Here is a 25,789-nt window from a genome sequence, read left to right as displayed (position 1 = left end):
TCCCTCGTAGATGGTATAGAAAAATGTCTGCAATTTATGGGGGGAAAAACAACAACAATAATCATGATACAAGCTTGTTGGCGATTCTAACATGGAATCAATCCTCTGCCCAAGCCTTTTCAATTCCCCCCTCCCCTTTCTTCGGGCGAGGTGTCTGCTCCCCTCTGGCTCCCTGCGTTCGCTCCCCGCCCCCCGCCGCCCTCCCCGCGGCTCCCTTTCTCCGCCTCCTCGGCGATTGCCATCTGACAAGATCTCCAAATCAAAGTGATAAATCGCTCCAAACTTTTTTTGGCGGCGCTGAGATGTTGGAGGGGCGTCTAGCGCGCATGTGCGAAGGTGTCCAAACTGACAATGCTGGAGAGATAGCGAGTGTGGATTGAGAGAAAGAGAGAGAGGGAGGGAGAGAGAGTGAAAGAAGAAAATACAGAGAGTGAGTGTGTGGAAGAGAGAGAGAAAGAAACAGGAGAGAGAGAGAGAGAGAGAAACAGGAGGGAGGGAGAGAGAGAGAGAGAGAGAGACAGGAGAGAGAGGGAGGGAGCGAGAGGGAGAGCAAAAGAAGGAAAGGATCCAAGAAAAAAAAGCCCCAACCACACACCAGCGGCTGCAGGACTGGGCACAGCATGAGATCCAAAGGCAGGGCAAGGAAACTGGCCACAAGTAGGTGCAATATCCCTTTTCTATTGGCTTTTCCCCCTCCTCTGCCATCTTGCATATCTGTCTTTAGCGCTCCGGGAGGGAGCGCGGGCTGCCTCTTGCGCCGGGGCCCCGGGTGGAGGGCAGGCGGAGCGCAGCCCCAGCAACCTGCCGGTTCCAGTCTCTGCTCCCGGTCGCCCGCGCTCTCGCTCCCGGGTTGGGCGCCGGAGGAGCCTGGGCAGCCCTCAGTCCCGCGCACCGACCAGCTGTGGCAACCCCGGGGTGGGGGTGGGGGTGGGGGCAGCAAAGACTAGGGGTGGGAGGGAGGAGAGAGCGCGAGAGTGAGCGCGAAGGGGTGGGGTGGGGGGGAAGAGAAGAGGAGAAAGTCTCCCCCTCCCCTCCCCTTCCCCCCAGGCGGGGGAGAGTTGCCTCTGGCCAACCAGCTAGTCCCGGGTGTGGGAGGAGGGGGGCGCGGGGGATGGGGGGGCGGGCAGGAGAAGGGAGCCTTTTCGAGCCTCGGTTTGTTTCTGGGGTTTGGGTAGGGTAGGCGGCTCAGAGGGAGCCACAGTGGCGGCGGCGGCGGGCGGCTGTGGTGGAGTTGGGAAAAGTTGCGAGGCGGCCGCTGGAAGTTGCGCGGGCGGGCGGGTGGACTGCGCCGAGCCGCGGCTGCGGTAGTGGGCGCTGTGCGCTCGGCCATGCTCTCCGGCGCGGCGCTGCGCGGCGGGAGGACTGCGGCGGGGAGTAGGGGACACCAAGGTGGGGGCTGTGATCGCGGGGTGGGGGCGGGGGGCACGGGCAGAGCAGAGCTACCGGCTCCGCACAGCCACGCGCAGGTGGGGAGGAAAGAGGCCCAGCGAGCGCTCGGACGTGGGGAGAGAAGAGGCCCAGCGAGCGCTCGGAGAGCCGGGAGTGGAGGGCACACAGCCAGCGGCGGCAGCCTAGGAGCAGGAGGCAGAGAGGGCGCGCTGCGACCCGCGCACCTCGGGCTGGCTGGGCGCCGAGCAAACCCCAGGGGGCGGGCTGCCAGAGCGTTGGGCCGCGGAGAGGGCGCAGCGCAGCCTCCGGCGCTTCGTCTGGGTGCAGCCTGGATCCAGGGTCAATAACCCTCCCCGGCGCCCCCTGCCTGCCCGGCGCGGAGCGGCCTTGGTCTGGCGGGATGTGGGCTAAGGGGTTTGGGGAGGGGGCGGTGGGAGTCCCATCCCCCACTCGTACAGCAAAAGTGTTGGATGACTCGCCTGGCTTTGCCGGCGGGGCCCACACTTTCCCACACGGTGTGATGCTCCGCCAGGACTGTAGACGACAGGGCTGCGTTTGTCCAAATGCTTCTACTTCGAGTTGAAGGGGACTCAGGGGCACTGAGCCCCGGAGCGGCTGGGAGCGCTCTTCCTTGAGGTGTCAATACGCGGGGCTGGAGCTGCCTCGGGAGTGGACAGGCCGCGGTTCTCTCTCCCACACTCGCACTCGCCGAAAACAGAGCTCTCTAATTGTGTTGTTTACGGAACGCAGAAATGAGAGATCGGAGATGGGTGGGATGCTTCTCCCCTGTGAAATCCCAGTCTCCCCTCGCGCGACCCTCGCACATTAGAACCAAGTACGGTAGGTATCGTATCCACGCCTCCTTGCTCACTGCGTCCCTGCAGCAGCCCGGGAAGTCGGCGGCACCTCAGCAGGCTCGGCTTCGCGGGCAGTGGAGTCGGCGGTGTAGCCCCGCGAGATGCTGTCATCCCAGGCGCCTTTCCAGTGCTTTGTGCAGTCCTCACCCAAGCACTCGTACACTCCCCGATACATTTCCTTTCCCCTGGGTCTGAGAAATCAACCTAAATATAGGGCTCTTTGGGTCATCAGTCCATCTGTTTCTCTTTTGGGTATTGTTCTTTACACTCGCTGCTACAGTGTCAAAGGGCGCCGGTGGAACTGTTTTCCCTGTTTGCTTTTAAATGAGGCCGATGTCTTTATTTTCATCTGAAGGGAAATAAATGTACATATACTTGAGGTTTGCGGGCTTCGATTTGGACTAAAGGTTGGGAGAGAGAGTGTGTGTGTGTGTGTTGGGGGGGGAGTTGGCGGGAGTGGGATGGTGGGTGGGGGTGGGTAGCCCTTTTCAACCATGCCTAAGTTGTGAAGTGAAAGCTTAAGGCTTCGCACCGCAACTCACTGCCCGATAACTTCTGAAGTGAAAGCAGAACACAAAACCCTTCGAATTTTCTTGAGCAACTTTTTCAACTATTTTAATTGCCAAGCAAGACATACGATGCCGTCTTAAAATATTCCCGCACGCACAGTCCACTCAACATCCAGAAACTGAGCCTCGTTTCCGATCTGATGATACTTGTCATTCAACTGGTGGGAGACCCATTTATTTTGTCCCCAGGGTCTCTAAGGATGCCGCTGCCGCTTTCTGATAGCTAGATCTCAACTCTTACAAACTTTTACTGAGCCTCAGATTCCCGCTTGCACTACTCCAGCTGTTGCTGCCGCAGCTGCCTTTCTCAGACAGAAGCGCTGCGTTGCAATTCTTCAGTTACAATCTGGGTAATAAAGGAAATCATATTAAAACTACAGATTTTTGTATTTTAAAGCGCGATTTCCTTCCCCCGAGTAGCGCGTGGCGGAGATGGTTGGTGACCCCTGCGGTGCAATCATCCAACGAAAACTTCACTGCTCTGCACCAGTTTTTCTTTTTCTGGGTTTAGAAGGGGCGTTGTGACTACAATACTTCAAAAAACAAAACTACCTTTATTGTGGCAAGAGAAAACACTACAATGGAAACAAATTACATATAAATAGTTGTTTTCTCGGTAGCTTGTTGTTCTTTTTGTCTTTTGTAAATTTCTTTGGTGGTCTTAAGTCCTGATTTGGCCTTGGCTACAGTACAGGAGCCCATGGACCTAGACCAGAGACCACGGACCCTGAAAATACCCACTGAATCTACACCGAGATTGAATGCACAGCACAGTTTGCAACTTGTAAGGCTTGTATTTTATACAGTAGTTGAAACCGATAAATTCGTTGTAAATCATTTGGGAAGGTTAAAAAATTTAATTAAAAATAAAATGAAAGGCAGGAAGATTGACATTTGTAGTGCCTAACGCCCCTGAATTTTATTTCCATCTTTAAGAAAAGAAAACCAAAAGCCAAACCGACTCTGGCAGCGCGGGGAGACTTCCCAGCCGTTTTCTTGGGCAGCTAGGACAGCACCTGGGCCGTGCCAGAAATGCCAGTTGCTATGGTCCTGATGGATGGAAAGGAAGTGCAGGTTGGGTCTGCCCAGCATGTCTAAAGCCTGAAATACCGAAGCCACCCTTACCTTACTTCCCCAAAGTGACAACGCGCGGGAATTCAGTCACAGCAGAGAACGAGTTGCATCCAGTAACTCCCTTAGCTACCGGCCCCCCAGAAGTCTCGTAAAGTCGCAAAAGGCGATGCGATTAGCAAGACCGCGGCAAGGGGGGCACTTGTTACTCCTACACTTGCACTCTGTTTTAAAAAAGGCTCTGAAGTAGGAAAGGTAGATGCCGACCCTTTCTCCCGTCTTTAAACTACTCACCTTGTCAGCCCAGTAACTAAGATAAACACAACAAAACAACGCCTCCCACAACAACAAACACAACACCCAGATTCAGGCATTCACTCTCTGTATGCCCACCTACTTGGGTTTTCCTTCATCCTTAAGAAACTCAGATGAAAATAGAGCTTTGTTTTAAAAAAATACTTTTATTTGTTTATTTCAGATTGCTTCTGAGGAGGAAAATCCTTCTCCCAACGGAGGCCGAGGCCACTTCTAGGAAGGCGGTTTATTTGCCATTACTTGACCATTACCCCGGCTTAGGGCTTCTTTATTGCATTTGGCACTTGGAGCACAGTCTTCTTGCAGTATTTTGGTGTGTTTTGCAAAAAAAAAAAAAAAAAAAAAAAATCTGTGTTTAGGGGAAGGTTAATTACGCTTTTCATTCTTCCCTCATCTCCAGCACTGTGGAAGGGAACGGTTCATTAGCTGTAGACGCAGAAAGGCTAAAAAGCAAGGCTTCTTTTTTTATTTGTAGGGACTGCAGAGTTGCAGGTCTTGGCTATAGAGTGCATGTGAGTGTGTGTGTGAATGTGAGTGAGTGTGACTTTTGCCGGCTAGCCCAGCTCCCAGGCTTTCTGAGCCAAGGCCTCCCCTGGGCCCTGGGGCCGGCTTCCTGCAGGGACAGACATTCAACATTTAGGACTAGAAATTAACATGTCATTCCACGAATTTTGGTTTCTTTCTTTCTCTTTCTTTCTTTTCTTTTTTCTTTTCTTTTTTTTTTTTTTTTTTTTGGAGTTGAAGGTAAGGAGTCGTAAGCAATTTCTCTTTAAACATGTTACTGTTTGGGAGTTTATTTTATTTTTGTAAGTTGGGGCCAGGTTATCCGAGGCTGCAGTTGTGACCTGGGGCAGGAAGGGGGGACGCCCTCCTCCCCTAGCTAGAAGGACAACAGAGCGGAGTTGCCCCCCGCACGCCCGGCTCGGCCCCCTCTCTCCCGGCACCCCCCTGCGCGTTGCCTCCGCTGGAAGCGGGCGGCGAGATGGAGAACCTTGACTTGTCATCTCCTGGTCACCGGCTTTTTCCCTGTTCCCAAGGCACCCAGAGCCCTGTTCCCAAGAGCTGAGCCCTCCCACGCTCCATCTCAAAACCGTCTGGTGCTGGGGAAGTGGCCCAAGATGGACGTGGGGGTGGGACTGGGGAAGCCCCAGTGAGGTGGGAGGCAGTTTCTCACTCAGGAGGCCCCCTACACCTCGCTTCTCAGGCTGCTCAGCTCAGGGCTCCAAGGTTTGGCCAGAACTCTTCTTCCCGTCTCTAGTCTCAGAGGGGCTGCGTGCCTGGCGCGCTGCTTCCCTCGGAGCTGGGTTTACATTGACAGTGTAAACTCACACCCACACATGCGTGTGCACACCCACACACGTCTTGGCTTCAGGAAGACAAGGAGCACTCTTGCGCGGAGGGCAGGCACACACTCACTCATTCACTCTCCCTGTTGGGACAGGCTCCTTCCTAGCCTCATAGGGCAAGGGAGAGTGAGTTTGGGGCAGAGATGGGGTGGGAGGGAACAGTTACACTCTGATGATGCCAGGTACTTTTTTTTGGAGTGACGGTTAACCCTTCTTCCGCTGGAAGCCGCTGTCTAGGCATTTTCTAAAACGGTCTGTGGGGTCTGCTTTTCTTTTCTCCTGGACGGCGCAGGATAAATCATTAGTTCCCTCCCTACTTCCCCACTCCACTAGCCACGGTCTTCTTTCTAAAATTAGATTTCCCCCTTCCCACTCTTCTGGCCTTCAGAGTTTACCAGGGAATTTTCAAGGAAATTGGCTGTATAGTGAGAACAAGTGTGAGGAAGAGGATAAAGAGGAGACAGACAAATCGATCAGAAAACCAGAGAGGGAGACAGGAAGGGAGAAATAGAGTAGTTCTTCCAGATTCTTAGTTTGCACACAGATTGGTATTATTCTCCCCAGCCCCTCCAGGAAATGAAAAAAGTATAATCCTTGTTAATTACCTTTGCTTACTACAAGCCATACAAGAAACTTCAGAGATGTCTCTACATAGGGAAGAAACTGTTTACAAGACTCTTTCAAAAGTGTGACATATTGCTCTAGTTCAGCACTAAAAAGCTAAACACACTTAGCCTCCTTTGAAGTGCCCTGGCTGGGGCAGCTTATTTGAGAGTGGTTCAGATATTGCTGTGGGTATAACTAATGGCTTCTACCTATTTAGCTCAAGTGGGAGGAGAGAAAGGCCTGAATTCCTTGTCCAATGGGTCCCTCTGGAGACTGGGTTCTGGCTTCTTGCCAATTCTGTACAATGTCAACATTGAATATTTGAATTCCCAGACTCTATTTAACAAGTTTCTAAATAAATAAACTCATTGTGTGTCTGTGTTTAAAATTATTTCACCTCTTTCATAAAAGCTACAGCATCTTATTACATTGGCCTTGCAATTTGATTTTAAAAAAATAAACAAACAGATCTCAAGGCATTTTAATAGCCAGATCTCCACAATTTGTATGTATTGTGAAGCCACTCTCTCACGTGTGGCTGTGTAGGGGTTACCTGGAGGGATGGTGATAGTGAATTATAATAAAAACCCCAACTAAGTTCAGAAAGTAAGTGAAATATTAACTGCGTCTAAAGGGAGCCTTGACTGTGTAACTTTAGTGTATTTAGATATTTGTTAATTTTGTCTACTGGGTCTACAGGGGACAGAGAGCCTCACTGATGTGTTCTAAATGGTTTTCTGAATACAGATCCCCCTTCCCTATTGGTATCAGTAGGTCTAGAACTCTGCCCAGATGGTTTTGTTTCTAGGCATTTTTTATCTGTGTATGTCCTTGTAAGTTGGAAGGAGTAAATATATAGATATTATCTTCATATTTCACTTTGGTGAAAAAACCACAAGTCCTATGGTTTTACTAATTATTCAGCATTTAAACATCCATACAGCATTTTTATCTATATAGAAACAGTTGTTCTAAGAAGTACATACTGAATTTTTTTTAAGGCAAGTTCTAGTCCTTTTGAAAGTGTGGACCACATCTGGAGTTGTTAGGAAAGAAAGTGGAATTTACTCTAATTTATGTGTATAAAATACAATGTTATTAGAAAGAATGGGATTTGAAAGGGCACACAGCAAAACCCATAACATTTAGTGGGTAATGTGGAGAACTCAAAGCCAAGACAAAAATACCATCAACCCATGCAAACCCTAAAATAGATTACAATGACCTCAGTCATTTTCATTTTCAAAAATAATAGCCATGATTAAAATGGGGGAGTGTTTTGCTTGGAACCATACTCTTCGGCATTATTATAAAAGCTGTTTTGTGGTTAAAGAACTGTTTCATTATGGAAAAAAAAGGGAACTGAATTTTTAATCAAATTCCTGACTCTTCAAAAGCGCTCATTCTTGAATTAATTCTTATTTTGATTTTAGTTATTATTCTTATTCATTAGCAAACGTGCTTTTGGCTTGTATATTCAGCCAAATTCTTGACTACTGACTTTTATAACAATTCTAAAGGAGAAATTTATTTAGAAAAGAGATTTTATTATGTTAGTAAACGTGTGTAGGGGTCATTAACTACACAACATAAAGAACCAACATTTCCTAAACCTTGTTCAAGAACCTGCCTAAATGAATTAGTTGTATATGTCAAGGTTGTTCAAATGATGACATTTATGAATGAAAGTGCTTGTACATGGCAGTTTTTGTGCTTTGGCGATGGGCAGGCTTACACAACAAATATCAACGTGCTAGGCCCTGTGCACAGGCAAGCTATGTTCCCTACTCTCACAAGCATTACAAACGTGCACATCAGTGTTTGAATCTGGGCATGATCCCTGATTGAAAAGTCAGGTCCTCTTCAAGTTATTGAATGCCTCTGAGGCCTAGCGTCTTTACTTGTGAAGTGGGAGTAATAATACTACCCTCCTTGGGCTGCAGTGAGAGTTAATTGGTATAATGTGTGCAAAGTACCTAAGGCACATGCTCAATAAATCTTAGTGGGTTTCAGTTTCCTTATAATTTATCAGTTAAATTTTCTGAAGAAGAAACATCCTTTTTTCCCCCTCCTGTTTAATGTTTTTATCCAGTTTCCTTTTTAAAAGTATTTACATGTCTATGGTAAGCATTTTGTATGTCTTCTCAATAAATTATGCCCTCAGAATGAAGGGAAGTCATATCTAAAATTTGGGCACATTAAAACTGTCCATACCAAGCCAAACTAGGCAGTAAATTTGTTCTGAAAACTTGAGCATCTTCCTTTGCCCTTTATTTGGAGTGTGGGTGAGGGGGATGTGTAAATAAAATGATTGAGATTTCAACTTTTCCCCACAGATTTTGGCATTGTATAGCCACACAGCCCTAATTTAGTTTTGCATACTCTCTAGTTGTCATTAGGCAATAATCCCTCCTGAATGAAAAGTTGACTTTTAGTGGATTGAGTTTGTAAGTCACTTTACTACTGCAGCTGGGTTGCTCCTCTTTAAATGAATGGATTAGACTAGAGCAGAGCTTGTAAATTTGCAGGTACCATAAATGAGTGAAGCAAGGTGGGTATAAGCCTTAAGCTCTCTCCTATTTTTATTTAATTTTTTGACACCCAGCCTTTGTATTTCAGAACAAGAGGGAGTGGTGGGGATGGTGGGAAACTGGCAGTTCAAGACTCCTCTAAATGTGGCAGCTTCTTCTCAGCTCCAGCTCACTGTTACCATTTGGGCAAGGGGGTTCAGGGCCGCCAGGTCTTCTACTTTTAAAGAGAAGCCACAAATCTGGGTTTTTATGTAAATTTTCTCTACTTTATGAAATGTCGATTCAATTTTTAAAAATTCTGCAGGCCCAACCAAACACCTCTGCCTGCAATATATAGTTTGTAGGGTTTGCAATGTCCAGATTCATTGATTTCCAAGGGTGCTTCAAAGTTTCTTTTTATGGTGATATCCGGAAGGGTTTTTGAATATTACCTTGTGTTTTTAAGATCTATATCTTCTTCCCCACCTCAAGTTAATATGTGTGTGTGTGTGTGTGTGTGTGTGTGTGTGTGTGTTTTGATAGGTGGAAGTACTTATTACAGAATCTGATATCTGGCCATTTATCTGGAAAAATAGTCTTTTACAACTATGTTGTGTCTTTCTTTCCCTCCATGCCGTTTCATCATTAATTGGCTTAAGAAAATAAACTGAAGCATTCCCTCCCCTTCTTGTAACCACTGGCCACCATTCTTTCTTATTTCTCACTAAACCCAATTCTTTGATTTGTGGGCTGGGGGTTGGGCAGTAAATCATTAGGAGACAGTCATCTGTGGTTTTCCACAGTGGGAGAAGGAGTCATCTGGCTACTGTGGGTATTCAGAGGAAGAGTTCACCCCTGCCCTCCTAGGAGAGTCCAGATGTAATGTCCTGTACATCTGTAACTGAGGAACCCAACTGATTTTTAAGACCTGAACCTAGGATGGAGAAATAAGTTTTTAAGGGATGAATGTCTTATTTGACAAGAGTGGCTTTCCATGTAGGAAGGTCATATATGTTCGGGTAACATGTGAAAATAAACATACTTTGCTCTGTTTATTATCATGAGTTGTATTTCTAGCAGAAGTGATAGGTGAATAACAGGTAAAATTAAGTCTTTAGGATTAAAAGTTGTGGTGATGGAATGTCAACACAATGGACTCTCCCGATAAAGATTTGACTGAGTACTTTATAATATCTAACTCAATACTGTAGTCATGGGACTTGTCAGTGAATACATGTCACTATCAGTGAATATTGTTGGGAATATCATCGGATAATGCAATTCTTTTAGAGGAAGATTCTGAGTAGTGATGAACTATGCATATAAGCATTATCAATGGGTTATCACCTCATTCCCAATCTTTATACCTGATGCTGAATCTCAAAAGCCTTAGCTTGGCTGTTGAGGGGCTCCACTTTTGTGCCAGAAGAATGTGGTGACTCTTGAGTACAGGTCGGGAGTGAGATTTGCCTGGGTTGAATCCTGGCTCCACCATTTACTAGCTGGTTGAAATGAAGGCAAGCCATGTAACCTTTTTGTGCCTCAGTTTCCTTACTTGTGGACTAGAGGTAGTTACCTCATGTGAGGATTTGATCAAACTAATGCATTTAGAGTGCCTTAAATAGAATAAGAGTTCAATACATTATTTAATTGACTTTTCAGGCTTGTCTTATTCAAGACTGGTCCATTCAGCCTACCTTGTTTACTCATTCTGTACCTCTCAGTCTCTTATCAGCCTACTCTTGTGTTTCTACCATCCAAATTTTGGCCATAATGTTGCCATAATTTGTAAATCTACCCATACTGTACACTGACTGTCAAAATCTAACTCCTCTAAGATTTCATTTGAACTCCTGCTTCTTCATGATCTCTCCTGGAGATATGACTTCTATGTTATTTCATTCCAATAGTATGGAATTGTCTTTATCTATCATCATTTTGGCATTTTATTATAAATTGCTTGTCTTCATGGTATATATCTTATTTTTCTAGGTAAACTGTAAAACTCCTGGAGAGCCCATTTATGTTTTGTATAGGGCCTAATACTATGCTTTGCATATGGCAGATATCAATATGATTAGGTGATGGTGGTTAGCAATGGGCTTTGGTGGATTATGTGAACCCCTTCAATTTCTTTGGCTGTAAAACCTGTGCAGTTAAGTAATGTCGGCACCAGAATTCTGGGATATCTGACATTTCAAGTGCATACTAAATCCACAATTGGCCTATTTTGACAGTGATAAACCACCTGGAAAGTGGAGTATTATTCCTAATTTTCACCAATAATGTCCCTCATTTTGCCAGTGCAGGTATAGCCCATGACCCCTCACTTAAATCACAAATTGTTATTGATCTTAAACTCTGTACTAGACCTGATTCTGGAGAATGTCAAAGGAGTCAAGGTAGAAATAGTAAAACATTCTGTGGACTCATGTAATTCCTAGGGATTTGGGAATATTCAGTTTACAAATCATCAGAAGCCAAGTTTTTACCTAAATCCTAACACCAATGTAGGCAGTTTTGCTGCCTAATATTTATGCTCTATTAATATAGAGCATGGTGTCAAGCATTTTGCTGTATATTTAAATGCACTTTTATGATTAAAGATTCTTTCAAACAATTTAAGGTTGATAGATAATGTATTGAATCTTGTTTTACTGATTAAATTAACCCAACTCACTCAACTCTGTTCCCTTAATTCAAGTGCAAACATGACTTCTTCTTCTCTGCCCCTCCCCACTCCTCTAACCCCCATCTGTCATTTCACAAATCGACCATCTCTATAGAGAAAATAGGACTGTCTGTGTCTTGGACAACTATCCTCAAGTCCTGAATGATTACAGGCTTTTAGTGCCTGTTAGGAGTTTTGTTTTACCAAGAACAGCCATATATGGTTTCTTGTGCACTTAGGACTGCTCCTAAGTCAATGGGAACCCCTTTAAATGAGGGTAAGACTAAGACCCACAGCTTTTATGCTTAGCATAGACTTTACCTTTGGTGGGAACTATGAAATTAGTAATAAAATGTTTCATGATAAAATGATAATAAAAACGAATGGAGGGATGGAATAACTATCTTGGTTTTGGCTAGGGTCATAGTTCATGACGTTCTTTTGGGTCCCAGACTCCTGTGAGAATCTCATAGAAAGTATGGATCTTCTTTCCAGAAAATACACATGCAAGAAACATTTTCATACAATTTTAGCAGCTCATGGATTTCTAAATTTCTAAATGGTTGAATGGGGGTTCAACCATTTTTTCAGACTTGATTCACCTTAGCATGTTTATTATAAAACATCTTAAAGTTTTAATCAATCTTTTTTCATTATCTTATAAACAATATTTTTCTTGTTACAAAATTTATACACAATAATTTTTAAATGAAAAGAATGCATCAAATAAAAATGAAAGTTATTTTCTGTCTTTTTTGTCATAAATTGCCTGCAGATGACCACGATTCATCCTTTAGTGTAGCTTCCAGCAGATTTTTTCCCCCATGCATATATTAGCACATACATACATATAGATTTACAACTTTTTACAGCAAGTTGCCTTTTCTTTTTTTTCTTCTTCATAGGTTATTGGGGTACTAGTGGTATTTGGTTACATGAGTAAGTTTTTTAGTGGTGATTTGTGAGATTTTGGTGCACCCATCATCTGAGCAGTATACACTGCACCATATTTGTAGTCTTATCCCTTGTCCCCTCTCCACCCTTCCCCCCAAGTCCATTGTATCATTCTTATGCCTTTGCATCCCCATAGCTTAGCTCCCATATATCAGCGAGAACATCAATGTTTGGTTTTCCATTCCTGAGTTACTTCACTTAGAATAATAGTCTCCAATCTCATCCAGGTCGCTGCAAATGCCGTAACCAAAAAAGAAAACTACAGACCAATATCCCGATGAAGATAGATGCTAAAATCCTTAACAACATAGTAGCTAACCAAATTCAACAACATATCAAAAAGATAATCCACCATGATCAAGTGGGTTTCATACCACTTGCAGGGATGGTTTAACGTACACAAGTCAATAAATATGATACACTACATAAACAGAATTAAAAAAAAATCACATGATCATCTCAATAGATGCAGAAAAGGCATTTGACAAAATCCAGCATCCCTTTAGGATTAAAACTTTCAGCAAAATCGGCATTTAAGGGACATACCTCAATGTACTAAAAGCATTATTTTATTGTGACAAACCCACGGCCAACATAACACTGAGTGGGGAAAAGTTGAAAGCATTCCGTCTGCGAACTGGAACAAGACAATGATGCCCACTCTCACCACTCTTCTTCAACACAGTACTGGAAGTCCTAGTCAGAGCAATCAGACAACAGAAAGAAATAAAGGGCTTTTTCTTTTTTTAAACTTAATATACCTTGGATTTTTGTCTGTATGTATCAATCTAAACCATTCTTTTTAAAGGCAGAAGATCCTCTACTGTTTAGATCTAACACATTTCATTGAACCAATTCCCTATGGATGACATTTGGGTAGTGTCCAGTTTTCAGAACAAAACAGACAGAGAAGTTCCCCAAACCAGGACCCAAAGGAATATGAAAGTGAAGTCTGCAATTAAAGGAAGCTCACAGTTCAGGGTGAAGTGTGCTGGCCTCTGAGACACGGGCACAGCAGGGCTTTGGGAAGGTCATAGAGGGTTGCTTCACTGTCAGGGCAGATCAGATTTCCAAGCATCTTTGTCTTCCGGAGGATCAAGGGTCTAAAACCAGAGCTAAGGTATATCTTTCTAAGATCCACTGTGATATATCTGTGCTATTTCAAGCTTACTGGATTATTCCAGGTCTTATATTATGCCCCATTTCCATTTCTTCCTGCTGCTTGGAACAGGCTGTAGCTGAAATCAATCCATGTAGCCCAAACTGGGTAAGGTTAAGTAAGTTGTCAGAGTTTCAGGCCTCAAGGCTTTTTTGTTGTTGTTAAGTGATTTCCTTGTTTGTGTGGGACATTATTATCATATTGCCTTATCCTGTACATGTACCTAAAGCCAACTGATGCTACTAGACCCACCAAAACTTTTTTGATGTTCTTTAAAAAATTACCCACAATAATTTCTAGCTTATGAATTATGAAGACCATTTTTATAGAAAAATGTTTTTCACTGGGTAATCAGACTATGGGAAAATTTTTATAATGGAAACTATCTTTTACTTTTAACTATAGCATAAAAAATATGACAGTATAGTGTTACACACTAAAGCCCATCAGATGCAAAATTCCAGTTTTTGATTATAAGTTATAAACCAGGATAGAGAGACTTCTGAAAAGTGGTTTTCTTTGGCAATGATATTGTTGATTAAATATAAAAAATTCAGAAAAAATTAGTTCAGCCCATTCCTTTACACAGAAGGTTACAAAAATGGAATAGCTGGGTTTTGGTTCTACTGGCAAGAACTATTTTGCTTATTAAAACTCATTGGATTATATCAGATTGCAAACATATTGGACATTTTAGATTGGATTTGAAAAGGTACCATTCAAGGAATTAAAATTATTCATATAAATCTTTAAGGGATTAATTTACTTTGCAATTTTAATTCCTTAGAGCACAATATTTGTTTCAAATGTGTACTTTTTTGGTGTGGATGTTTACTGGTTGTTCCATGAGGGCATTACTCTATTAACATTTTTCAAAGTATATTTTAAGTTAGATCAATCAAATTGAATTAATGAATAGTTATCAAGTACCTAGCATATGTAAGGCATGATGAATTAAATCCTATAAACACTCAATTTCCTGAAAATATTGAACACCGACATTTGACAGACATACATATACCCCTGACAATGATTTATTAACAGGGACAAAGATATCCATGACTACAAACTGGTTTTGTGAGCTTGGAATACTGAATCCTAAGCCTGTCTCTTCTCCAGATATTTTGTTTTCCTATTTTTTTTTTTTTTTTTTTTTGAGATGGAGTTTCGCTCTTGCCGCCCAGGCTGGAGTGCAATGGCGCGATCTTGGCTCACTGCAACCTCCGCCTCCTGGGTTCAAGCGATTCTCTTGCCTCAGCCTCTGGAGTAGCTGAGACAGGGTTTCACCATGGTGCCCAGGCTGGTCTCGAACTTGCGCGCTCAAATGATCTGCAAGCCTCAGCCTCCCAAAGTGCTGGGATTACAGGCATGAGCCACTGTGTCAGCCTGATGTTTTCCTGAAAAGTCTGCCTATCACATTTGTCTGTTGTTAGGGAAATGCTGATTGCAATAACTGAGTAAGATGTAGGATGTATTTACACAGCCCATAAACACTTTATAGAAATACAAGCCTTGGGTCTGCAGATGGGCAAATTACTCCTTCCATGCTCACAGTTTTAGTGTATTTTATCCTTTGTGCAGTTAGAGCAAACTTTCCCATCACAGTTCAAGAACAAGTTCTCTTTAAAGGATCTCATTCCTCCAGCTTCTTGCCACTTACAAGAGCACCACTGTCTGAGAGCAAAGATCTGATTAAAATGCCCAAACTGAAGTCTCCATGGTTTCCAAAGGTGTATCTTTCTGCTAGGTTCAATTTTTATCCAGTAGAAGATAGTGCTACACCCAAATTGACATAAACTCACAGAAGTGGCTTGTCTCTCAGGCTGGCATGTGATTTTCTTGTTCATGAAACAGAAATAAGAATAAAAAGCGCTGCCTTCTCTTCCAACTGTCATTGCCAACCATCTTGCTGAGCTATGTGTATGCATCCAAGCCAATGTTCCAGCCACTAGGCTTGGCACAGAAATCAGTGCATTGAACATCGTTACTTTTGGGCACAGTCTGAAATTCTAAGCAAAATTCCCCATTTGCCTAAATGCTTAAGATGCGAGTGATTTACGTATTCTGTTGATAATGATGCAGTATTAAAATACCAGCAGAGACCGTGGTTTGACCCATGAAGCAGCATTGTATCATATATATTTTTTTGACCTAAAAATACTGGGTAGATGGATCATTAGAGGATGGGAAATGTCAAGGTAAAGAGCATTATATGTCTAGGGTTTTCAAAGTGCCTCATGGTCTGTATATCAGATCTCTCTTCCTGCCCTCAAGTTATGGTAATATCAGTCACCAAGGTTTTATCTTCAAGAACACAAAATACTCTGATACCTAATACAGTATAATGAGCTCCATCTTAGTTAACCTCCCAAGTGAATCCTTGGCATTGGCCAGGACTTGTAGAATGTGACATTTGTTTCCTTCTACTGCTTCTGGAGTAATTTACCTAACCACGTCATAACATGTCATTATGAAGCTTGTTAATTACTAATAACTTTCCTAAGAGGAAAATGCTCTCTGTGGTGTTTTGAGCCCTCCCTGCCTTGAAGATAGGGACTTGTTTTTTTTCTTAGGCATGATCATCTCAAAACTTCAGTATATGTTGGGTACCGTAAACATGTTTTCTGGCGGATAATGCTGGCTGGGACGTCAGGATGTAGGGGTTTGAGTCTCAAGTTTGCTACTCATCAGTATGGTATCCTTCTGCAGGGCATTAACCCTCTGAGCCTCAGTGTCCTCAAGTGTAAGAGAGGAACAATAACTACCTCTGTTTGGCTTCTTCCAGATCAGCAATGCTAACATAAGATGGCATACGTATAAGCTTTTATCAGCTGCAAAAAGCTGTGTAAACTTAACACACACAGAATTTCTTATTAGAAACTCTAGAAATTATAGAATATTAAAAATGCTAAGAGGGTATTAAGAATGTAGACTCTGGAACCACATTATTTAGGTTTTGCAGTTTTAATTCCTTAGAGCGCAATATTTGTTCCAGATGCGTATTTTTTTTGGTGTGGATGTTTACAGGTTGTTCCATGAGGGCATTACTCTAGTTAACATTTTTCAAAGCATATTTTAAATTAGATGGCTTGGTTCTATCACTACCTAGCTGTGTGGGCATTGGCCAGCTATTTACTTCTCTGTACCTGAATGTCATCATCTGTAAAATGGAGATAATTTATAACAGCAACAATAAGTAATAACGCCAGTCAAGGTTGTTGAGTGTTCATGCGTCACTGCAGTTAATCCTCACATCTCTATGAGGTGGAGGATATTATTGTCTTAGCTTAGAGGTGAGCGCTCTGGAGACATGTTTGTTCTTTGCTCCAGGCCTCTCAGCTTTAAGTACAGAGCCAGGATCCAAACCTTGATCTGCTTTACAATAAAGTCGAAGAACTTAATCTGAATGAATGCTCCACTGCCTTATTTTTTTAAATCCAGAAATAAAAGTAGAACACTACATTGCCTGGGCATTCCAAAGCTCATAAAACGTAATAAGATTTTGGAAAAAAGACACTTTAACTTAAAGAAATGATTTCATACAACTCTTAGTAAAGAGGAATTTTGCTGCAATTTAAAATGAGAAAGCTTCTTTTTATGACAGGGGCTGGTCATCCCTTCATCTTTCATTTTCTTCCTCAAGTTATCTGCATTGTGATTTTCTATTACGTTGTGATTTTAGTTTTGTTTAGGGAGATCCAAACGTCTTGGTTGAATGAATGACTTAGGGATACTTCATTACTTCATTGCCTGACATCACAAGCTAATTATACCTTATCATTTACCAGTGAATAGATGGTGCTAGATTCAGATTTTCATTTCCTAAACAATGTATTGTGACAGTAAATATGCCCAAGCTCACCAGCATATTTTTAGGGCAAGGAAAGCTAGCTACAACTTTCTAATTTTTTTTTTTTTTTGTACACTACTTGAGACCAAGTCTCGTTCACTTATCCTCAATTTTGTTTTAATATCCAAATGACTTGGGCCTGCAACAAAGTATTTGACTAGCTACTTAATTGAATAACCTGTCGAATTTAGATAAGGAAAGCCTAATGAGCTCTCAGATCTAGTTCTTTTTAAATTTTTTATTATTTATTTATTTATTATACTTTAAGTTCTAGGGTACCTGTACACAACGTGCGGTTTTGTTACATATGTATATATCGGCCATGTTGGTGTGCTGCACCCTTTAACTCGTCATTTACATTAGGTATGTCTCCTAATGCTATCCCTCCTCCCCCTCCCCCCACCCCATGACAGGCCCCGGTGTGTGATGTTCCCCTTCCTGTGTCCAAGTGTTCTCATTGTTCAATTCCCACCTATGAGTGAGAACATGCGGTGTTTGGCACATGCACACGTATGTTTATTGTGGCACTATTCACAATAGCAAAGACTTGGGACCAACCCAAATGTCCATCAGTGATAGACTGGATTAAGAAAATGTGGCATATATACACCACGGAATACTATGCAGCCATAAAAAAGGATGAGTTCATGTCCTTTGTAGGGACATGGATGAAGCTGGAAACCATCATTCTTTTTTTACTTTTAGGGAAAGAGCAGTGGACAAGTTAAGAGAAGAGACAGTGACTTTCAAATACGGCTGCATAGAATCACTTGGAATGCTTAAAAATACTAACCCCAATCCAATTAAATCAGAGTCTTTGGGGGTGGGACTCAGGTAGTGGAGAGCAATGTGAGTCCCAGACATGAGAAACTGGGAAGCAGGAGGTCATTTTGATTAAACAATAGGGAGATAGCAGGGCTATTTCCAAATGCTACAATTGGGGGCTACTTCCAGCATTATATATATTTTCATATAGGGCTTCCTTTCAGTTTTTACAGGCATAGGGTTGTCTTTAAACTAGATAATGATCTTGCTTTCTGCCTATGATTTCTGGCCTTTGTAGCCGCAATAGATGAGAGATTTTCAGTTGTAAAAGACCATTGGTGGGGAAACTTCATCAAAGAGAGTGGATGTTTGTGGAGAATCCAGAAGCTCTGATATCTTTTTGACCATTTTGATCTGGTGGCCATTTCTAAGGAGACAATAATGTTTCTTCAGATTAAACAACAAGGTAAACAATTGAAAAAAACCCCAGAATCAGCAGCTGTTTTATGAGAGAGCACTTTACTATTGCTAGCCACTTTTGTCTTTTGGTTTTCTAGAATTCCAGACATAAATGTTTCTGCCAACCTTCCCATGCAAAGGAAGCAATGGGAATTCTACAGAAGGTGTGCAGAGAAACCAGAAAAAAAAAATACGTCTGTCTACTCAGAAATGTTAAAAAGCAGGATATTAGGTTTTAGGGTGGGATCGGGCTATATTTTAGGAAGTTTAGATGTTGAACGCCAGTGGCCCTTATGCTTGGTTGGTTTTAATCAATGCTATCAGTCACAGACTTCCATATACATGAAAATTCATTAAATAATCTCATTTGTTGTTGTTGGACAGCCTAGGTATGTTCAGTTGCACCTGAGTGTACATTTGGTCTGTGTTCCTAATGGTTCCGGAGGTTTAGTTGAGATCAGTGGGACGGACACAGAAACAGCCCCTGTTGAGAAACACAGTCATTTGTGTGTACTTATGCCGAAGAAGAATGGCTTTACTCAAAGAGAGGACTAAGTCAGTAAAGAGGCATGAGTGTGTATTTATAAAATGTGTGCAGGTGTATATCTTTGGACACCTGAAGGGCCCACACTCCTTCAGTTTAGTTTTAACTGCTTGTTTCAAAACTATTAATAATTTTGCACAAACCTCTGAGAGATTTCATTTGGATTTTGCAGTTTATTTCAATGCTGTTTAATCTAATTGCCCCTTTGTTTTGTTCCCCCAAAATGATCACTTGAGTTTTATAATTTTTAGAATTTCCTTTGAACCAACTGTAAAGGAATATGATGGTTCAATTGTTGAAAAGAGAGATTAAAGCCAGGTTTTTATGAGAGTTTTGAGTTTTAAAATTATAATGCCAGTGTAAGATGAATATAAAATATAAAATGGTAGGGGCCGGGTGTGGTGGCTCACCCCTATAATCCCAACACTTTGGGAGGGAGAGGCAGGTGGATCACCTGGGGTCAGGAGTTTGAGACCAGCCTGGCCAACATGGCAAAACTCTGTCTCTACTAAAAATACAAAAATTCGCCAGGCGTGGTGTCATGTGCCTGTAATTCCAGCTACTCACGAGGCTGAGGAAAGAGAATCGCTTGAATCCAGGAGTCGGAGGTTGCAGTGAGCCAAGATTGTACCACTGCCCTCCAGCCTGGATGACAGAGTGAGACCCTGTCTCAATAAATAAATAAATAAATAAATAAACAAACAAATAAATAAAATAAAACGGTAGGAACTGAACCAAGAGTAGAATTTTCTAGCCTCAGGAGTGGGGCTTCAGAATCATAACTATTTGAGATAATCTATGTATTTTAAGAGGATTATAAGTTATGGTGCAAGAGGAGTTTTGTAGCATACTATATGATAAACTAAAGAAAATAGAATGATTCTATTCTACAGTTGAGGCTTGAAATAAGGAAGATGAGGGTAAGTTTTTCTAGGCAATGCATACGAGGGGGTGAAACTGGTAAGAGAATGCTGGCTTACCTATTTCTTAGCTGCTAGACTGCATACATTTGTTGCTATCAGAGGCAGTTTTGTGACTTGTTTTATGACAGTTGAGTATCTCTAGTTGAGAGACATCTTTTTCACTACACAGAAATTATTCATTTCATTTTCACTGTGTTAAATAGAATAGTTTCTGCTATAGAGTGTTTACATACCATTGAGATAAAATAGGAAGCTGTATTCTAAAAGTTAGACCCAATATTCTGAACCCAGTGGAGATGAAGGCCCAAGGTCAGGCCAGAGTTGTCATGATGCCCTCAGTTAATGTTTTTGAAGCTTCCACTTGGTGAATGATTTTGGATGAAGGACTCTTTTTGTAATTTTATAAGTGACCTAATTCTCTCTTGTGAAACTTATTTTGAGAGTAAGCAGAAGGAAATGGTAGTAATAACAAGATTGGTTTGTGCTCATTCACACTTTTCTGCCATTTGGATTCTGGGAGTGGTGGGGTGGGATACAGGATGGCAGAAGAAAGAATGTGGAAGAAAAACAGATGTGTAGCAGAAAGGGGATGTGCAAGGTGGAGCACATTTGGGGTACCTATAAGAGGGTTTCTTTAGAAAACACAGTGCTAATAACTCAATATTTAAAGGCTCATATTTGGGGGTTCACATATTTCCATTAATAGTTCTGTGAAAAGAAAATTTAGCAAAATCAGATTGATGACTGATGTAATTTAATTAGACTCCAGCCTCATAAATATGCAATGTTATTTGAATGAGGAGTTGAATTATTAGGCTCCCTGAGAAAAAATGACAATTTGGTTTGCTTCAGAGTTTGTTGCAAACATTTCTGCCCTTGTATAAATGTGTAAAATGATTTGGTAATTTAAACACCAGAAGAAAGGCTAAATTTAATTGACCAGTTGCAGTAACCATTTATAGATATTTTTTGCTCTCCTTTGCAGCCCTGACTCTCTTTTCCTGTTTTGTGATTGCGGATATTCCTTTCTTGAACCATGCCTTCTATAATAGCTTTGGGAGATGCTACTGGGTTTTCATTCTCCTGATAATTTCACGCTGCCTTAAATCCTTTGCATGGTGGCTTTACTAGCACATCCAGAACAAACTATTAAGACTTTATAATGATATTAAAATCATTCAGTTGGCCAAGGAGACTTACTGATTTTTTTTTTTTTTTGATAGGTTGGCAGGATGAAGTAGGGGAAGGGAGCATGAGAGTACTTTCTATTTTTTTTTTAAAATTAACCTTTGTTTTGAATAAAACTCTGGCCAGGCTAAATACCTGAAACTGTGTGAATTGATAAGCTCAATCTCCGAGATAATTTGGCAACTCAGTGTACTGGAGCCCTCTCCATAACCATGGTGACTCTCCAAGCAGTCAGATTTTTGCTCTTTTATCTTCTCTGAACTGCTCTTTACTTTTGGCCGAGATTCTTTCCTTTTCACTTTTTTTTTTTGTTGTTAGTTGGCTTAAGAACCTACCCTACAGTGGATGAATTTGCAGTTTTCTTTTTTTTTTTTTTTTGAGATGGAGTCTCGCTCTGTTGCCCGGGCTGGAGGGCAGTGGTGCGATCTCGGCTCACAATTTGTAGTTTTCTTAATGTTTTATCAGTTACCCGACTATTTTAAAATCCCATTTCTAGATATTTTCCTTCTCTCTTGTCTTCCCTTCACATTTGAAATGGATAAAGCAGAAGTTTTGTTTTTCATGCCTACCTTCCCCAGTCACCATCTGCACCATCTCTGTATTCTTTCTCTTTTTAATTCCCTGCAAGTGTTGCACAGCTCTGTATTCTCTTTATGCCATTTTGTTAGATTCTTTGCTGAAATGAAATATATGATTAATAAATGGGAAGGCCTTTACTAGTGATTGATAACTACTCTTAGAAACACTGTAATTTGCAATTCATTAAATGCCTTATTTGCCATTTATATTTACTGAAAATTGATACTCTATGTATTAGTTCTTTCTCAATGACAGATCACTGGTAAATGTATAATTAAAAGAGAGCTTAATTCCAATTTGTCTTCATTTCTCCTTGAAATAATCTTACAGCTGTCATATGGACCGTCTTCTCCATTCCAATGCATTCCTCTTTGCCAGTGCCCACAATTGTTCTCTCTGATTTATGAATTCCTTTCCTTACGGCAATATCATATTGTCAGAAGACCCAAATTCAAATTCTATCTCTGCCACTGGCTTTGAGACTTTGGACAGATAGTTAATAGACCCCAACCTCACTTTTCTCATCTGTAAAGCGGGAATGAGAATATTTACTTCACAGAATTAGTGTGAGGTTCAAATGAGCTAATACATTGGAAAATGCTGTGTTAACTAAAAAATGGCATTTATATTGGTATTGAATTAGCCCACGTGGTCCTCTAGCTTCTTTGAATAGAACACTTATGATAATGCCCCATACTTGCAGGTTATAGATATATTACAAATAACAGTTTGCAAGGAAAATAAAAAACTGTCCACAGATATGTAGTGAAACCCTCAATGAATAGCGTCAAATCTCTGCATTGCACAGAAGCCAGAGCCATCAGAGGGTGCAGGCTTATCAGTAAGGAGTTGGCTCAGTGGGGTTAAAGTCACAGAAGCGCTGACCTACCCAGATGTGTGGCTATGCAAATAGAGAACAGTCAGTATACTGACTAATTTTTCTTCAGCCGATCCTGTCCTGAGATAACTCCAAGTGCTTTCCTACTTCTCACTGCTGTGCCTCCAGTCTATTCCTTTATACCTCAGCACCTGGCCTCCTGATTCCTTAATCTTGCTCTGGTCTGGGTTTTTCACCAAATGAAGCTTTCTTGATCACCAAACAGATTTCTTTCCATTTTCTGCCACCATCCTGTTTTCCTGAACTCCAATCTTAGGGTGGCCCTTAGCATGACAGGTGGCAATGTGGAAAGACTTCTGCCCTCCCAGTGCTGCCTCTTCCTGCCTATGGAGACCTAGAGTGTCACTGGTGGGGCTTCAGGTGGGTGGCCAAAGGCTTCATGCCCTCTGTGGGAGAATGCATTGACCTTTATCCCCCAGAATATCTGATTTCTTCACAAAGGCATGCACTGATTGGACAAGGGAGGGTGACATAACCTTGGGATCACCTCCTCATAATTTTGTTGAGTTCAGAGCCTGTCTCTCTTTCTGGCAAACCTTGATTTATGGGAGGCATAGGATTTAGGGGCAGAGCACATGTTTAAATCTGTGTCTACTACTTCGTAGCTCTGAGACCTTGGACACTGACATCACCTCTATAACACGGAGATGAGACCACCGACTTCATAAGGGTGTGGTGATGTTTCCATGACGTCATATTTGTACTGTGCTTAGCACTTTGAAATTCTCAGTAAAATCCTTTTCTTCAGTTCTATGACCTCTGTAAAGCTGCTACTGTTACCACCACCCCTTACAGAAGAGAAGCCTTAGTAGTAAAATAAAATATTAGAATAGCACAGATGGACAGACTCCTACAAGTAGGTTTCTCCTCAAATTCCATTAAAGTGTCAATATTTTTTCTAGTGTTTCTCTCTTCTGACCAGTACCTTAGTAGTAGTCATTAAAATTTTAGAGTGGTGACAGACAATGTTTTGGAGAAGACTTTTCAATACTTATTTATTGACAGCCCAACTTCTTTCAACCTTGGATGAACTTATTTTCACATTCTGATCTGTGGGCTGACAAATGGTAAGGTTGGGCCTGATTATTCTTTAGGGTCTTAATTATTCTTTCAGTAGGTAATTTAGGATTTATCAACTTTAGAAATCTACTGTTCATATAAAATATTAATTTTTTTGAATTAAAATTTTTAATAAAATACCTTAATATTGCTCAAATCAAATATTCACTACGTCTCTTATAAAGAATTATCTCTGTGACTCCAGGTTTGCTCTGACCAATACACGCAACAGAAGTTTTTAAGATTCACCATGTGGTTCACTGTGTTGTGTCTTTTTCCTGTTCCAGATAGAGGCTTATTTTAGCAGTCTAAGGCCCAGAGGAATGATGAAGATGAGGCACAGGTGGCCCAGAATGGGACACATAGCATAGCATTAGCAAGAAATAAACTTGTCATAACTCACTGAGATTTTGGAGTTAGTTATTATGGAAGCATAACTTAACCTATTCTGACTGATATAGTGCATGTCATAGGTATAGATACTTATGAATTTTGATTAATGTTTTATTGATGTGCCAATTATATATCCTATCTTAATACTTGGGGTTTTGTGAACTGTGAATTATGTTTAAATTGCAATTGGTTTTAATTTATTCCTTTTCCCTATACTGATTACAAGAGTTTCATGTATAATGAAGTATATACTTGGAAGATATTAGTTATTAATAAAGAAAACCAAATTTAAACTGGCTTAAAAATTAAGGGAATGTATTAGCTTAGGAAACAGAAAAATCTAATAGATTACATGCCCAGGCACAGTTTGATCAAGACTCTGGTTCTATTATTCTTAATGTTGCTCTTGGCCCTTCTTTCTTGTGTGTTGGCTTCAGACTATCACAAAACGCTTCACTATATACTTTGTTATTCATATTCAGTAGGAAAGACAAAGCTTATTTTCTCCAAAACTTTGAAAAGAAATCATAATCTTTCTTCTAATCGGACTGAGTTAGGCAATATGTCAGCTTTTGAAGACACTTCTGTGGCTAGAGGAACACTATGCACTGATTGGCTCAGACGTGGGATACATGCCCATCTCTAAACCAAGTCTGAATCCATCGCTGGAGCTTGGAATAATGCCATATTAATATGGGAGAGCTAGGTGCTATAACAGGTAAATCGCAACTTCTCTCTGGATTAATACATTTATTAAGTAAACATTTATTTTTCAGTTATCTCGTAGACTGATATGGGTGTTGCTAATCCTAATGATTGGTTCATCTCCAGGAGCTTATTCAGTATCTTAGCACTCTTCCATCTTCAACGTGGCACTCCAAAATTGCTGCAAACAGAGAAAGAGACCTTGGAGAAGATACATCTACTTCTCAACTACTTTAGCTCAGAAATGACACACATCACATCCCCTCAAATTCCACTGGTGAGAACTAATCATGTGACCCCTCCTAGGTCAAGAAAAGTGTAAAGTGTGAGAAGATGCCTTGAATGGGCATCTGCTTTCCAGCATCCACTCCAACCTGTGGAAGGCGGCATGAATCTTTGCTGATCAGCCAACTGACTCTGCCACGGATGTTAATCCCACCCACGCAGCACAAAAGGGAGATAAATGGAGTGAATATTGGGGAGGCAACTAACCATGTCAACCACACCAGGAAGCCAGGTCTTAATGTCAGGCAGGCCTTGATTTGTGCTGAAGCAGATGTGTTAGCCCTCCATTGCCTATTAGACTGACCAATAAGATCAAAAGTCCATGTATTACTTGAAAATAATTTCAGAAAATTATATACTAGTAAATACATGATTACTTGTAAGACGTCAAGTTCCTCTCTCTGGAAAAGCAGGTGAGGGCTAAGGGTCAGGTGGGATGTGAGGTAGGGTGCTTCTTCTCAGGGTCATGGTGCATGGTAGCAGGGGGCTGATACTGTCAGTCATGTGCAGGAGGACTGCTGGGGATAAACCTGGAGAATGTGTTCATGAGGGTCACACAAAGGGGCCACATGCAGAACTGGGATGAAGTCCACATTGGGGAGGTCTTGGGGAACAAGACAGTGCAGAAGAGTGAGAGGAAGGTGAGTAGTTAGGAGGGAGGTGGTTTTATGAAATTCAAAATTTGAAATGTAGT

The 25,789-nt window shown here is 41.7% G+C and overlaps 1 protein-coding gene across 7 annotated transcripts in view; it reads left to right on the top strand.

Annotated features, from left to right (window-relative positions):
- Window positions 1–237: 237 nt before the first annotated feature.
- The window catches only part of MECOM (MDS1 and EVI1 complex locus), a 576,150-nt gene continuing 550,598 nt past the window's right edge, over window positions 238–25,789 (top strand). For 2 of the 7 annotated variants that reach the window (XM_004037976.5, XM_019024618.3), the window contains exon 1: window positions 255–657. In XM_004037976.5, coding sequence (XP_004038024.1) covers window positions 621–657 — 37 coding nt within the window. In that variant the 5' untranslated portion in view covers window positions 255–620. Of the gene's footprint in view, window positions 658–25,789 lie in introns of all 7 variants that reach the window. The other 5 variants (XM_019024619.4, XM_019024622.3, XM_019024623.3 and 2 more) reach the window with 4 other exon arrangements.

Source organism: Gorilla gorilla, chromosome 2, assembly GCF_029281585.2.
Source record: "Gorilla gorilla gorilla isolate KB3781 chromosome 2, NHGRI_mGorGor1-v2.1_pri, whole genome shotgun sequence".
NCBI lineage: Eukaryota > Metazoa > Chordata > Mammalia > Primates > Hominidae > Gorilla > Gorilla gorilla.
Note: the sequence above shows the minus strand (reverse complement) of the source record. Positions and strands in the feature narration are given on the sequence as shown.